Below are 14,560 nucleotides of genomic sequence, written 5' to 3' on the forward strand. Positions count from 1 at the left end.
TCAGGCGTGTGGTTAGGTACTTGTTGATGGGAAGGATATGTTGATGTGGGGTGACTATATAGACTAAAGCCACTTCCTATCAGCCCCCCCCCCCTTCTTGCTTTGAGCGTGGGAAAATAAATTGTGCTGTGCATCAGTGGCGTTCCTCTCTTTCCTTTATACCCTTTACGCACTGATCGCCATCCACCCAGTACAGGCTCTGGCTATAAGAAAATCCACAAGGGGGGTCGAACTGTGAGCTGATCGCCGAGGGGGTTGAAGTTTATATATTTGTATGCAGCTTGTCACACAATGCAGACGTCATCTCCACAGGACTCAGATCAGCTTTGGTTGTGTGTGTGTTTTTTTCCCCTCCCTGGCTCCTATCGCGCCCACCCGCCTGTGTTGTGATTGTGGAATACAGGGAGGAAAATATGTTTTGAGAACATTATCCGGCAGATCGGCAGGTAGTTTGAGTGCAACTTTGCATCCATCTCTCCAGCTGCATCAATTCCTAACTACACGGTTGCGTATTTTTTTCTTTGCATCTCCAACACTGTGGATCAGTCATCGCGGGGGCTCCTGTCGCGGATTTGCTTCTTGCAAACTTGGGAGTTCGCTTCGCTTCGTCTGGGCTGCTCTGCCTTCGGTCGGGTGGTGGTGATCTTCGCATAGGAGGCGCCCGCGTTTGCTTGATTGCTGGCGGCGCACATGCACAGGCGTCCCCACAACAGCGACTCCACTGATAGAGCACCCCTCGTCTGGCCGGAGGAGGAGAAAGCGAAGGGTGAAAAGGAGGAAAGAGTGGGTGAATGTGCTGTGAGGACGCTGCAGCCGGTATTGGACATTTAAGGAGGCGATGCTACTGAACATGTCACAGACAATGAACAAAAACATCACTTTGCAGGTATGAATAATCCTCTGAATTCTCGGTCCGCGTGAGTTTGGCTTAGCTCTCTCCCATCAGGACTATGGTTATTGATGCATGTGTGGAATTACGCATGAACTGATCTCATTTTTTTTTCTCCATCATGTCCAAGAATTTTTCGAGTGATGGTGACAGCTCTTTTCATATCAAAATTATCATGTAGTGTTTGGACAGAAAAGAAAACCACCTCCTAAAAAATATATATAAATATATTTGACATTTGACATCACGGAACGGATCACTTAGCCGCCAACATGGGACTGTGACCCGGGCTGCGAGCTCCGACAGGCGGCTGTTTGTGTAGTCTGTGCTCCGTGTGCAGACTGGACCTGAGCAGTTGTGACATTTTGAGCCATGGCTGCTGCTATCGCAAGTGGGCTGATCAGACAGAAGAGACAGGCACGGGAGCAGCATTTAGACCGGCCCTCGACCAACCGACGGAGAAAGAGCCCCAACAAGAACAAGGGGCTCTGCAATGGGAACCTGGTCGACATCTTCTCTAAAGTGCGCATCTTCGGCCTCAGGAAGCGGAGACTACGGAGACAAGGTCTGGGAACTTTGGTGTGCAAGGTGCCTTCTTTTGTAGGCGCAGAGCGTTGTGCATTCAGTGTGAACATGTGCATACATCCAACCACTGGTTGATAGCTTCATTAGGCCTTTAACTGTCATAATTACATTTCCACCTATAGCACACAAGGTAATAATGAAATGAGTGATGGTCTTTATTACTGATTACATAAACTTGCCAAATTGCGCCTTTGTGCGTAAAAAGTTGAGCGGAAAAATGCATTCTGCAGTTTTTTTTATTATTATTAGCCAGGTGGTTGAAAATAACAAACCTGCCTCTGATTTACATGCGATCCCAGGTGCCTGACAGGCTCCTGACGAGTTGTACCTAATGGTTAAGTCAGATTTTACCGAGCTGTCACCTCGGCGATTCTGGGAAAAAAAGGGGCCCCCTGATCGTTATGAAGCACATACAGGATTCTCTGAAGTGCTCACTATAGAGGCACATCACAAGAGCCAGAAATGAAACTCATTTAAATGCAAGCAAAAAGGTCAATATCCCCCACTGAATGGAGGTTACGCCTTTCAAACATAATCTTTTCTGGCATTTCTTTTATACGAATTCTTGGGGGCCAATGGCCTCTCATTTCTCCCGCTCAGATTCCTTCCACTTATAGAAATGTTTTTTATTTTTTATTTATTTATTTATTTTCTCTAATGTGGCAGCCTGGAATTGTTAAAGAGCACTGTCAACAATTATTCCACTGCTGGAATCATTGCAAAGGATAATTCCTCATGCAAAAATGAAGTAGGATAATTGGTTTAGGAAGGAGATTACTCCAATTATTTCCTCTTGTTAGTGAATGATGGAGGTGGCTGTCTGCTCCTCTTGGAACCAACAGGTATCAAACCTGTTGCACCAGGGCTACTGTAACTCTTAACTGAATAAACACCCTGACGCGTTCATAAATTTATGGCAAATTAAGATTTGTTTTTAACAAAGGACCCTAGAAGTAGCGTGTTAGTCTTTCATCTTGTTCAAAAAGAGAGCCATTTTGATAACTGAGTCTCTCTCTTCCTCTCTCTGTTGTTCATGTTGGAGCTGAACAACACTATGAAATGTCCCCTTCACTGGCCCTCAGCGCTCACATGGATTAAAATGGCTTTGATAAAACAGGGTCTATATAATGGCACATAGAGGAAGCATCTGGACACGGGTCAGGGTGCATCACAATGGCAGGTTAAAATCGGCCGTCCTCCAGGCTGCTGTTTCTGTTTCTGCTTCCACTGTGTGTGTGTGTGTGTGTGTGTGTGTGTGTGTGTGTGTGTGTGTGTGTGTGTGTGTGTGTGTGCTGCTGCAGTGTTTGTGTGCCTAATTGTCTGTCCTCCTCTGTCACCTCTGAATTGGCTCGTGGCATATATCTATCTTTTCATGTGCCCGGACGCCTCCATGGATCAGAGACGTGGATGGACGATGTTGTCATTTGGTCATGGGATTCATCTCTAGGAAAAAAAAAAAAAAAAAAAACAGAAAGCTGGTGTGTGTTTGTTTTAGCGTGCCATGGCTGTGAAAGCACATGATATGGCACAGTTAAACCTGGGAGTCAGACATGCCAAGTGGATGCCAATGTCAACCTGCACTGGCAACCCTGAAATTACTTGACTACATCACACCTGCTACGGCCATTTCACAGGGCAACTACAGGGGCTCCCTGAGCCTCAGAATAATGATAATCCTCAGTAACAGCGCCAGCAGAAGTGTCTGGAGGCTTCAAAAAGCCTGAGAAACACTCCCACTAAAATGAAGATGAAATTTAAGGGGAAAGCTGCCTTTAAACGGGTATTTTGTCCTCATTTTTGAAGCTCTAATCAGAGCAAAGGCTCTGTTTTTTAATTTTATGTTATTTGTGATTAAAGGCCTAATGGGAATATACTTCATTAATTTCAGCCTCACATGAGAATTAGGAAAATCTTTACCAAGTGATATCAGACTATGCTGTCAGGGGGGTGCTTGGGAAATACTCCACATACCATTATTTCTCCCCTTACCCCTTCACACCTCTCTCACAGACTTTTCCTCCCTCTCTTCTTCCCTCCTTCCCTCTTATTTACTGTATTATCACAAGAGCACACAGTTTAGGAAGACTAATGGCTTGGTTGGTGTGCTTTATTTAATATTGAACCCCAGAAGGACTTATTTATAAAACAAAAAAAAGATTTGAGTGAATAACGCTGAATGCACAACTGGATCACAAGTGTTGTGATAACACAGGTTGCCATCCATCCACAGTTGTCTTCATTTCCAAGGTGAGAGAGACATTGGGCTTCCCAGTGACAGCTGAGCCTGCAGAGAGCAGAGCAGCTTTCTAACCATCCACACTATGATTATATATTGAAGTCACATTCAGATTCCCACTGAGATCTGTCAGGATGAGGGAGTGCAGGTGTCTGAAATGTACTCCAACACCAGTATTCCCTTTGGCTTTGAGCATCGATCTTCTGAGCGAGGCTCCAGATTAGCTATTCTTATGGGCTGCATTGATTGACACTGACATAAATTGTGTTTTTCAGCCACAGCATTTTGGTCAAATTCAGAGAAAGTGTTACCATAACTATAATCAATCAATACTAACAATCCCCGCCTTCACTCTCTCATTTTATTTTTGGTTTAGTATTAATATTACAGGCTATTTATAAAAACAGATAGATAGACAACAAAATGTAAACGTGTTGTCTGCTGTGTGCACAGATGTGGTTTCCTGTCCTCCTCCACCACTCATATACATATACTGGGAACTCTGTCATATCAGCTTTGATTTTTAATCATCCATACATTTTGTTAGCAGATGCGGAGCAAATGATCACACTGATTTTATTTTATTTAAGGGATTTGATGTGAGCTGTAAATCCTATTTCACTCAAACCCTCTAACTGAGCTGGGGGGCCACATCCAGCTCGGGCTCGCCCATAATCTCCCTGCTCTGGCTCCAATTATCTCACTAGATTAGATCCATAGATCATTAGATCATGTTACATAGATCAGACCATTAGATTAGCTTACATGGTCTAGAAACTCATTAGAGATGAATGCCCTGCATCACCGTGGCTGTTTATTCAAGAGCACGTTGACAGGACACAGCAGTGTGTCATCAGTCAGCTATCAGAGCCGTCTGTATCAGATGAGTTATTGTTGAAATGTCAGAGATGTTGATGTAATAGAAATGGGGGGCGCGGTGTGAGCGTTGTAGTTTTCCTTAGCCTGATCTGCTTTTCCATGACAACAGGAGCAACACAGAGGGGCTTTTCCTTTTGCAGGCTGGAAAAGCCCTTCTCCTATTCCAGAAACATCCAAAGTGGGTCAAGCAGGGCAGGGCTGACAGCAGTCTACAACTGCTGCAGCAGCTGTGCCCGTGTGTGTGTCCTCTGTGCTGTGTTTGCTTTGCACCGAGCAGAGCATGTGTCTTTGCACAGACAGACAGACAGACAGACAGACAGACAGACAGAGGAATGGCACAACAGAAAATAAGAAAGGAAGGGAATGAGGGAGTTGTAGGGCTGCCTACAAAAATAAATAAATAAATAAAAAAATAGAAATCACAACCTTTTGGTGACAGTTCAATTTATATGCAGAGAGGACTTCTGCTGCAGAACAACACAATTTGAGATCTTATGCCTCTGATGCTTGTTGTTTTCCAAGGAAACCCCCTGCTGCTGCCAAACCACCACTCCGTTTCCCTAGAAACAAAGAAGTGGCATGTAAGAACATACAGTGCATCTGTTGTAGAAACTAAAACCAGTGCGACTGGGAAAGTCCAACCGCAGTGATGGTTGGATGCTCCTCAGTGATAAACAGCACTGTTTGTTTCACCGTGCACAAAAGGAGAATATTCAGACAGACGAGGAGAGAGAAGCAGAGAGCAAAGAGACAAAAAAGACAAAGAGTAACAAAAGAAAGATGAATCAAAGACCTACTCAACTTAGGAGATTCCACAGAGACAGTTTCAAAGCAGTTTTGGATTTTAAAAAGTGCATGCACCATATCAGGCTTGTCTGACGGAACTGAAAATGCTGTGTCATTCTAAAAAACACTGAGCCTTTCCTCTATATTCCTCTTTGCATGCAACATTTCTCTCCTCCCTTTCTCATTGTCGTCCACTCAATCCCATTCTATAAATTGCCTCACTTACTCAGTATTTTATAAAGAATGCATGAAAACAAGAGTGTGATGTAAATGATGAGGGATATGAAAAGATTTCAGTTTCGTGGGAGAATGAATTACATCAGATTCATCTGAAACGTTTTTATCTGCTGGCCGTGAGTAAGTTTGACCTTCAGCATGAGTTGTACAAATGGGTCTCCAGCTTTGTAAGAATTACAAAAGCCATTATGTCATAGTAATGTATGCACTAGCATACATGAATGTCTGATGTTAAACTGTCAGTCATAAATAATGCCCCTGGTATTTAAGGATGTGAGTGAATTCTAGACATATTCATTCAGACACCCCTCAGAGTAGGATTGTACATCAACTATCATCAATTATAGAGAGTTATCTCACACGTTTTTCCATTGGTTTGTGTTTTTTTTTTTTTCCTTTTCTTTTTTTTTTTTCAATTTTGATAAATTAGCTAAAATCCTACAGATTTTCATCTCTCTCTGGCTGCAGCTCAGAAATACTGAAGCTCCAAACTGGAGGGGAAATCCATGTGTGTATGAGATATACTGGCTGGCTCGCCCCAGGGAACACAGCCAACATCACATGATTTATAGCACGATGGAGAAGCCAAGTTCACCTCCACACACACACACACACACACACACACACACACACACACACACATAGACGGAGTATTCAACTAGCCAGCAACCAGTTCTGCGGTTTTAATTATTACGGATTGCCTCCCACTGATCTGCCTTCAGAATCAATCTCACTCCCCCACATTGTTTGAATGCTGCTGATCAAAGTCATTAATCGATCACAGGTTAGCCGACTTTGTGTGTCCACAAGAGTATTTGCTCAGGGGAATTGTGCACTCATTAAAAATCCATATGAAAATGTGTGAGCAATCCTTGTGTCTGTGTGCACGGGTGTGTTTCCCTGCTCTCCCTGCTGTACGAACACTCACCCGTCTCCACCGTCACTGCACCGTTGGGAGTATGGGTGTGGTCTTGAGGTTATGGTGTCTGATTGCTGGATGGTTGTGTGTCGTGTTTGAAAGCGTAATTAATGACTGGATTCAGCCATGTCCATTGTTATAGCCGACTGCTGTTTGCAGAAGCAGCGACTGGAGGGCAGAGTGATAATGAAAAGAGGGAGGTTGAGAGTGATACAATAAAATCAGTAGTGAATTTGAGCTCTGACTTTGAAGCAACGTGGGTTAAGTGTCTGATGTATGAAGTGCTGAAACAGTAAGTTATTCAATTAGTCAACTGAAAGAAAATTCAGAAGTTGTTGCACAGTTTAAGGCCAGCTGAATTTTTCCAGAGGCATTTGAATGTTCGTCCACATGTAGGTTTATTAAAGTGTTTCCATTCCTTTACTTTTTTCATTCCACTTTCTTTTTTGTTTTGTTGCAAACCCACAAGTATATGACCAACTGTTCAAATCACTTATCAAGCAAAAAATGCCAGACATTTGTCGAGTTCCAGCTTCTCTAATGTGAAATTTTCTCACAGTTTTTGTTTTATGCCAGTCTAAATTGAACATCTTTGTATTTTGGACTTTAGTATGAACAAAACAAGACATTTCAAGGAAACTTTTGATGGGCAGTTTTCAATGTTTCCAGACAGTTATTGACTAAACTATGGGGAACTATTTTCACCATTAAAGAAGATGGATGAAAAGATAATCGTCGTCTTAATTTAAAAAGAAAATCCTCATTTAAAGCCACAAATATGAGATGGTAAATCAAATTTTTGATCTTCCATGAAAATTCTTTTCATGATGTTTCGCCTTTTTTTTTTCTTTCACTGGTAGATATGTGCTTCCATTGTAAATGAATCAATTAATTAAAAAGAAAAACGGCACATTTACAGCTCTTTTGTAATTAAGTAAGTAAGTTCTCATTCATTGTTGCTGTAACATGAAGTTGTAGGTGGGCAAAGGAGTCAGGGCAATAAGAAGATGCCTTTTGTGTCCTGTTTACAAAGTAAAGTATCCATTTGTATGTCAAAGTCATCTACAGCATCATCATCAGATATTAAACCCAGCAAACAGAGGAAGGATGATGTCTGCACAGTGACATCTGTCTGTGGCTGAGTGGCTGCAATAGTTCTGACTGTGCTGAGTATTATTGTAAAGCGGAGAGATACTGTCACCCCCCTGTCAGCTGGCTCACGGCGCAGCTGAGGCACTCTGACAGTCAGATTCTGCTTCCGCCACCTTTTCATTGTTCTGGTGAGACAAGAAAGCTGCGCCGCTGAATGACGTTATAGCTGTATTATTCGGATACACCAGGAGAGAGGCTTTTTCTCCCCTTTTTCAGGCAGCAGTGGAAAGGTCTCGGAGCTACCTAACGCCATCACCCAACAGAGCCCTTTCAGACGAGACTGCCTTCAGCAGTACACCGATAGGAGAAAAGAAAAAACCCTCTCTGCCCACAGCAAGACCTCTTGAGTTCTCCTCTGTGGCCATTCTCTATATCTCTCTTTTTCTCTCCTTTTCTTTCTCTCTCTCTCTCTCTCTCTCTCTCTGGGACACACACACTCACTTGCAAGGAGCACGGTTTAGGCTCAGGTGAAGTTGATTGTTCACCTCCCCAGGGCTTTCTTAGAATGAAATCTGGTGTGATAGCTGTCTCCACGATAAGACTTATGTTGATGGTGTATGACCCCAGTGGTTGTCCGTGCGCACACACACACACACACACACACACACACACACACACACACACACATCCCCAGATGAAGAAATATTGTTGTACGGCTTGAGCACAAGCAATATTTTTCCAGCGACATCTCAATGTGCAATCGCAGGCAGGTTTATTAGAATGTATCCTTTTCAGTTTCCCGCTGCTTTTTACTTTTTTACATTTGCACTTTTACTTTTCTTCCTGTTATTACAAACCCCACAACATGCCAATTAAACTGCAACGTGACTGGATGAGCTGTCATTGGCGCTCGGCCAGTTAAACTGCAGCGGTGATTTATTTACAGTAGATATGTGGCTAATTCCCCTGTTGGGTCAGCTAGACGGGACAGAGCATAGACACTCTCACATCCTACACACTAAGAACCCGGAGAGGGTGCTGTTGGGTTCATTATGGAAGTCAGGCGACCGCAGATTAATTCTGCTGCCTATAATTGGATGGCCTATCTCTGAGCATGGCAGGGCTTATGTGCCCAGAAAGTTGGCTGTGGGATTTGCCGGTGAACATACACAGGAGTCAGAAAGTACTGTAAAATAGTTCAGCACGGTGTTTCATGCAGTTAAGACACATATATTACTCACTTTATTTAAGCACATGGTTCATTTCTCGAAGCTTATTTGGTTTTTCTGTAGCAGTCCTCATAACCAGCTTATCATCATTTTCATAATTGCTAATGTTCCCCTCTGTTTTCTCCCTCTGTTTCTCTCCTGCAGATCCCCAGCTCAAGGGTATAGTGACCAGGTTATATTGCAGGCAGGGATACTACTTGCAAATGAATCCCGATGGCTCTCTTGATGGGACCAAGGATGACAGCAGTAATTCCTGTGAGTATCTTGACAATGTCCGTTGACCTTCTAGAATATAACTCAACAATTTCAAACTCTTATTATCCAGAAACTTAATCATTGTACTGTAGGTTCCACAAAGGTTTTATTTGGGGGGGGGGGGGGGGGGGTTCGGTTACTTGCTGTTTTACACATACACAAAATCCACTGTAACATTTCTCACTTCCTGGTCTAGATTCATTCCTCAGATGCAGGAAATGAACCAGCAACCCTATAGTCAGTGTCTCTGAGCTTAAGGCCGATATTTCCTCTTATTTTTCATGGTTTGGAGCAGAAATGTCTGCTTGTGTTGCAGCTATATGATCACACAAATTTGTCCTCCCCTCTGAGAGGGAAAGTGGACCAGGAAACAGTAGGCCTACCAGGGAAGCAAAGGTATTATTAGCTTGTTCTGGCACTGCTCCTCCACTGCTTCAGGCTAGGTGGTTAATTTGATTCCTGTGCTTGGTGCTAACACTGGTCTGACACTCTACATTGTGTCACTTAACTCCTGTCAGCAAGAGGAGATGTGGCACATGTCAAATCTGATTGATTTTTTGGTTTAAGGGATTTATTGAAACAGTGCACATATACGGTGCACAAGGGATATATCATATCATTAAAAGGTCAAATAAAGTGTTGGCACTGATGTCTCCACATTAGATTTTACAGTTTTGAAATTTGCCAGAAGCTACAAAAGAAAAAAAAAACAATGGTCACCAAGTAGTTTTCCCCAGGCTCCATATCTGCCAATACAGAGTACTTAATGGGTCAAGCAGAGGTCATTATGTGCCTTCCATATACACACACACTTAATGTCAGAGGCCAGGCCGGTCCTGTTGTTTCTCACCAGTACACAAACAATAGCCATTACCTACCAGGCCCAAGGAGTCTGCTACAACAACAAAAGGGCTATTAAATCTGCCATGCACCAGTGGTGGCCCCAATTACAGCCACTTCTCAGGTAGCTCTAGGTGGCCCAGGTTATGCTAGGCTAGTCACGTTCACCAGCCAGGCTGCAATTCATCTTCAGAGATTACCTAAATGCAACGGCTAGCAATTGTATTATCTATGCTTTGTGAAGCGTTAATGATAGGCAGCTTGCATTTGGATGATGAATTACAGCGATGTTTGTTTGTTTTGTTTTTTTCAGGGTATTTAATGTTCAGTTAATGGTTAGGGTCTGTCTGTGGTAATGATGTTTGGTGATATTTTTATGCATGTGTATGTTTCCTGTTCACATGTGTGTTTTTCAGCTTTGTTCAACCTTATTCCTGTGGGCCTCAGAGTTGTCGCCATTCAGTCCGTGAAGACAGGGTTATACATCGCCATGAACGGGGAGGGCCACCTGTACACATCAGTAAGCATTCTATTCTATTCTATTCTATTCTATTCTATTCTATTCTATTCTATTCTACTCTACTCTATTCTATTCTATTCTATTCTACTCTATTCTATTCTATTCTATTCTATTCTGTTATTTCTATTTTTGGATATGTGAGAACATTTTTTCTGCTTTGCACACAAAAACCTACATTACACAATTACATGTAAAACTACATGTATATATGAATTACCGGTATAAAGACAGTAATTCAGACATAGATGTAGGTAGATATATGTAGTAAACTGATCAGTGTTCGAGACACTAGTCCCAATGAGGGTCCTTGGACATCTCACGATATTTACCACATTTGCAAAAGGATAATTGCATTTCAGTGAAGGTAAGGGATCCCATTAAGCACAAATTCATACATATAGATTTCTATTCATCAGGTTAAATGCTCCCAGAGTTTTCATTCAATGTGAAAAAACAAAACAAAAGCACATTTATAGGAAGAACACACATTTCGCTCTCTCAAATGAGATCTGCTGCCGTGCAGATATTACAAACTTATCTGTTTTTTGATGTGTTAGTCAATAAAAATGAATGAGATGTTTGCTAATACCAAATGAATGGTGTGATGCTGTGACGCATGTGTTTATCATAAGAGGAAGAGGAAGTGAAGCCCAGAGCTGTTTTTTGAGCAGATTTGGGATATCTAAGGAGCAGCCATTTGTTTTCATTACAATATGTAGTTATCCACTGTTATTGACTACCTCTCTTCAAAATAAACTAGGCTTCTGCAGGCCAGACAGCCAAAGAGGTGATAAGACCTCCCCCAGAACAGATAGTGCCTCTAGTCTCACTCCTCCACCCTGTCTTCTCCCAGTCATTCAAATCAATCAGCAGGAGGAACACTGGGGAGTAGCGCTCCTCTCCCAGACAGGAGTATCCATCAGAATCACTGTCTCCTCTTCCCTCTGCTGTCCTCATGTTCCTAATCCTCAGAGTGCACAGCAGGAATCACCATCTTATTTTTCATTCATTACCTCGGAGGTTTAGAGGAGCTACTTCTCTTACTGTACAATGCACCGGTATTCCAGTGGAATTCTCTCATACTTAATCACTGCTCCACTTAAGCCATGAAATTAAATTCATTCGAGGAGGATTGACCCAGAATCCTATGGATTGTGTTAAGGAATTGCACAGTGGGGATTATGAATTAATATATATATATATATATATATATATATATATATATATATATATATATACAAATGATGAATGAATATATATATATATATATATATATATATATATATATATATATATATTCATTCATTCATCATTTGTTGATACAGGGTCATCCAGTGAGAACGCTTAGCTCCCTTGTACATTGGGTGACCTGGAAATAAAAGCAAAAATTCAACATTTAGACAAACATTCGAATTTACAAAACTGCAAATACATGATAAGGATCAAATTTATAGAGGGTGAAAAAGGGCATAAAACCTGCAATAAATTAAAAAAAAAAAAATCTAAGCGGAATAACATGTGATTATATTGTTTATGATGTATTCACATAGATAATCTGTGTGTTTCAGTGCTTCCTTTCCAGAATTCATGCAGAATTGATTTAATCATGCATCTCTATTATGATTGTTGTCCAGTACATGTTATATTAATGGCATATGCTCTCATGATTTTCCATGCTACTCCACTTGTCACATTCAGTGATTGTGGTGTTTTTGACGCCTGCACGTTGATCACCAGTGATCTGGCGTCTCTGTAGTAAGCCGACGGTCGCTGCTGTGAAAACTCACATTGAAGTGTCGATTGTCAGACCTGCTTCATAGCTGATAAATGCTGCTAATTGGCATTCAAACTAACATCATTACATCAGTCTTTTATCGTCAAGTGTTTATTTTATTTTCTCCACTTGCCTCCGGTAATGTTTGGTCCATGCAGAAGTGCTGTGTTGCGGGCTCTCGCTGAGCCCGGTCGGAGCACTGTGTTCCTTCAGCACAGTTTGCCTTGCTCCCCTCTTCACACAGCTCCCCTGCTCCATTTGCAGCTTATTTCTGTGCTAATGGAGGTTCTGATCAGACCTCAACTACCCAGCCACCCACTCAAAGGTCTCTTTTTGCTCCTTAGTGTGTGAATTACTCCGATAATGGCAGCCTTGTAAGATGTTCTTCATCCTCCTCCCCCTTCTTCCTGCCTCTTCTGTGCTCCTCTCTAACCAAGGTACAACCATTCCTCCCATTATCGCTCTGTTCCTTCGCAAGTGAGGATCTGACAGTCAACCTTTTCCTCCCATTAGAGGTATTTGATTATAGCGCACTCACATTTTCAGACTCTACTTTGAAGGTTATATTAATGCAGGGAAATTCTGCAAAAAACAATGTTTTTTTTCTCTGGAAAAAATATTCTTTTTCAACATATTGTTTCTTCCCTGGAGCCAAATAATTTTTATTAACCAGAATTCACCTAGTCAGTTGTATTCTTTCACAATATTGAATACATTACAGAGGCTTTTACTGTGATGACGTACTTTAATAATGAGTGACACTCAATTTTTTAACAGATGAGGTGAATCAAAAGGAGAGTCCCACTCTTTCAGAAAATAGATGGAGAGCCCATTCAAGGCCTCTGGTAGTGCATCATATTCTTTTGTGTGAGGCACCCAAGGCGCAGCGTGCAGCTCAAATGACAGAGATAGCATCAAAGTGACTGTGCAGCCTGGCACAAAGGACACACCACGGAATAAAGGAGAGTTCAATCATCTCACCCCTTTTCAATCCGCTCCTTTTGTATCTGAGCCAATAAACTCTCGGCTAATTTCTCCTCCAGGCTGGTCCCTGGATCAGGCGTTTCTTCTGAAATGTAATAAGAGGAGAGGAATTTTTCCAGCTTGTTGTCGAAGGTAGCGGAAAACACGACTTATTGTGGTCTCTAGATAACTGTAATGGGAACTCTTTATGCAAAGACAAGACTATCTCAAATAAGATGAAACACAAAAACCTTAATTATTCTGTAGGGATGATGATATTGAATCCCTAAAAGGAAACAAGGAAGTGTTGGGTTGTATAGTTTTGTTACACATGATGAAATGGTGGTGCCGGAGAATGCAACTCCCTTGTGCTGATCTTGTTGTCGTTTTTCAGTCCTGCTAATACAGTCTGCTACCACCTCTCAAGTGTAAAGGTTGGGCATTTCATGGTCGGCTGGTTTTCTTTAGAGCTAGTTCCCCATTCCCTCACTTCACTGGAGACTCTCACTGCAGGTTTTCTTTATCAGGAGCCTGCACTTGTTAGTGCTACCTTTCATGATTGTCAAATTGACTTGCCACATCACTTGAGTGGTCCTTTTTAGAAATGAAATCCTTGAGAGAGCCAATCCGGGAGCAGCGCGGTGGCTTTAGCTTCACTTGTTAGAGGCTGTATCATCAGTGGTATGAAGAAGACTGAGGGCATCTGTTTCCTGTTATGCTCAATTCACAATGTATGAAAGCTCCAAGGAGCTTGATGTGAAGGCTCCTTCAGTTTGCATCAGTATGAAAATGAAAGTGCAGGGTGGTGATGTGTGGGGAAGAATAGAGAAGAGCAGCTTATTCAGGAGTAGGTGGTGTGAAACCAAGGGAGTCCTTTGAGAACGCTCAAGACAGGATTCCCTCGTGTTTGGGTATTTGATATTTTTCCTCCCAACGTTATTATTCATCTTCCAACCTCTTCGTCCAATTTACTAAAGCAGCTCTCATATGTTCAGTCTGTTGAGGACACCCTCACATGGAAGCACTTTGCTCCTTTGCTTTCATCTTCATGTTTCCTGCAAAGGCATGTATTTTGTTAGTGGAGGTTGCAGTTCCACCTGATGTTAAAACAACCTTCCATTGTGAGATTACAGTCGATTGGGATATTTAAAAATGTGACATCAGATGTCTTATCTTGTCTGACCAACAGTCCAAAATCCAGAGATATACAGTACAGTATATACCATCATCTACAATAAAGAAAAGCATCCAATCATCACGTGTGAGAAACTGGAGTGAGCAGAAGATTGACAATTTGACTTTTGCTTAAAAAAATGATTATCAAAATAGTCAATCGACTATCAATTAATCGACTAG

General features: G+C 42.0%; 1 protein-coding gene across 4 annotated transcripts in view; it reads left to right on the forward strand.

Moving 5' to 3' along the window:
- The window catches only part of fgf14 (fibroblast growth factor 14), a 98,872-nt gene that overhangs the window by 59,218 nt on the left and 25,094 nt on the right, over positions 1–14,560 (forward strand). For 2 of the 4 annotated variants that reach the window (XM_056389167.1, XM_056389170.1), the window contains exons 2-3: positions 8,997–9,107; positions 10,364–10,467. In XM_056389167.1, the coding sequence (XP_056245142.1) occupies positions 8,997–9,107; positions 10,364–10,467 (215 nt within the window). Of the gene's footprint in view, positions 1–172; positions 1,455–8,996; positions 9,108–10,363; positions 10,468–14,560 lie in introns of those variants that run through there. The other 2 variants (XM_056389168.1, XM_056389169.1) reach the window with 2 other exon arrangements.

The sequence above is a fragment of the Seriola aureovittata genome, chromosome 11 (assembly GCF_021018895.1).
Source record: "Seriola aureovittata isolate HTS-2021-v1 ecotype China chromosome 11, ASM2101889v1, whole genome shotgun sequence".
NCBI classification, from domain to species: Eukaryota; Metazoa; Chordata; class Actinopteri; order Carangiformes; family Carangidae; genus Seriola; species Seriola aureovittata.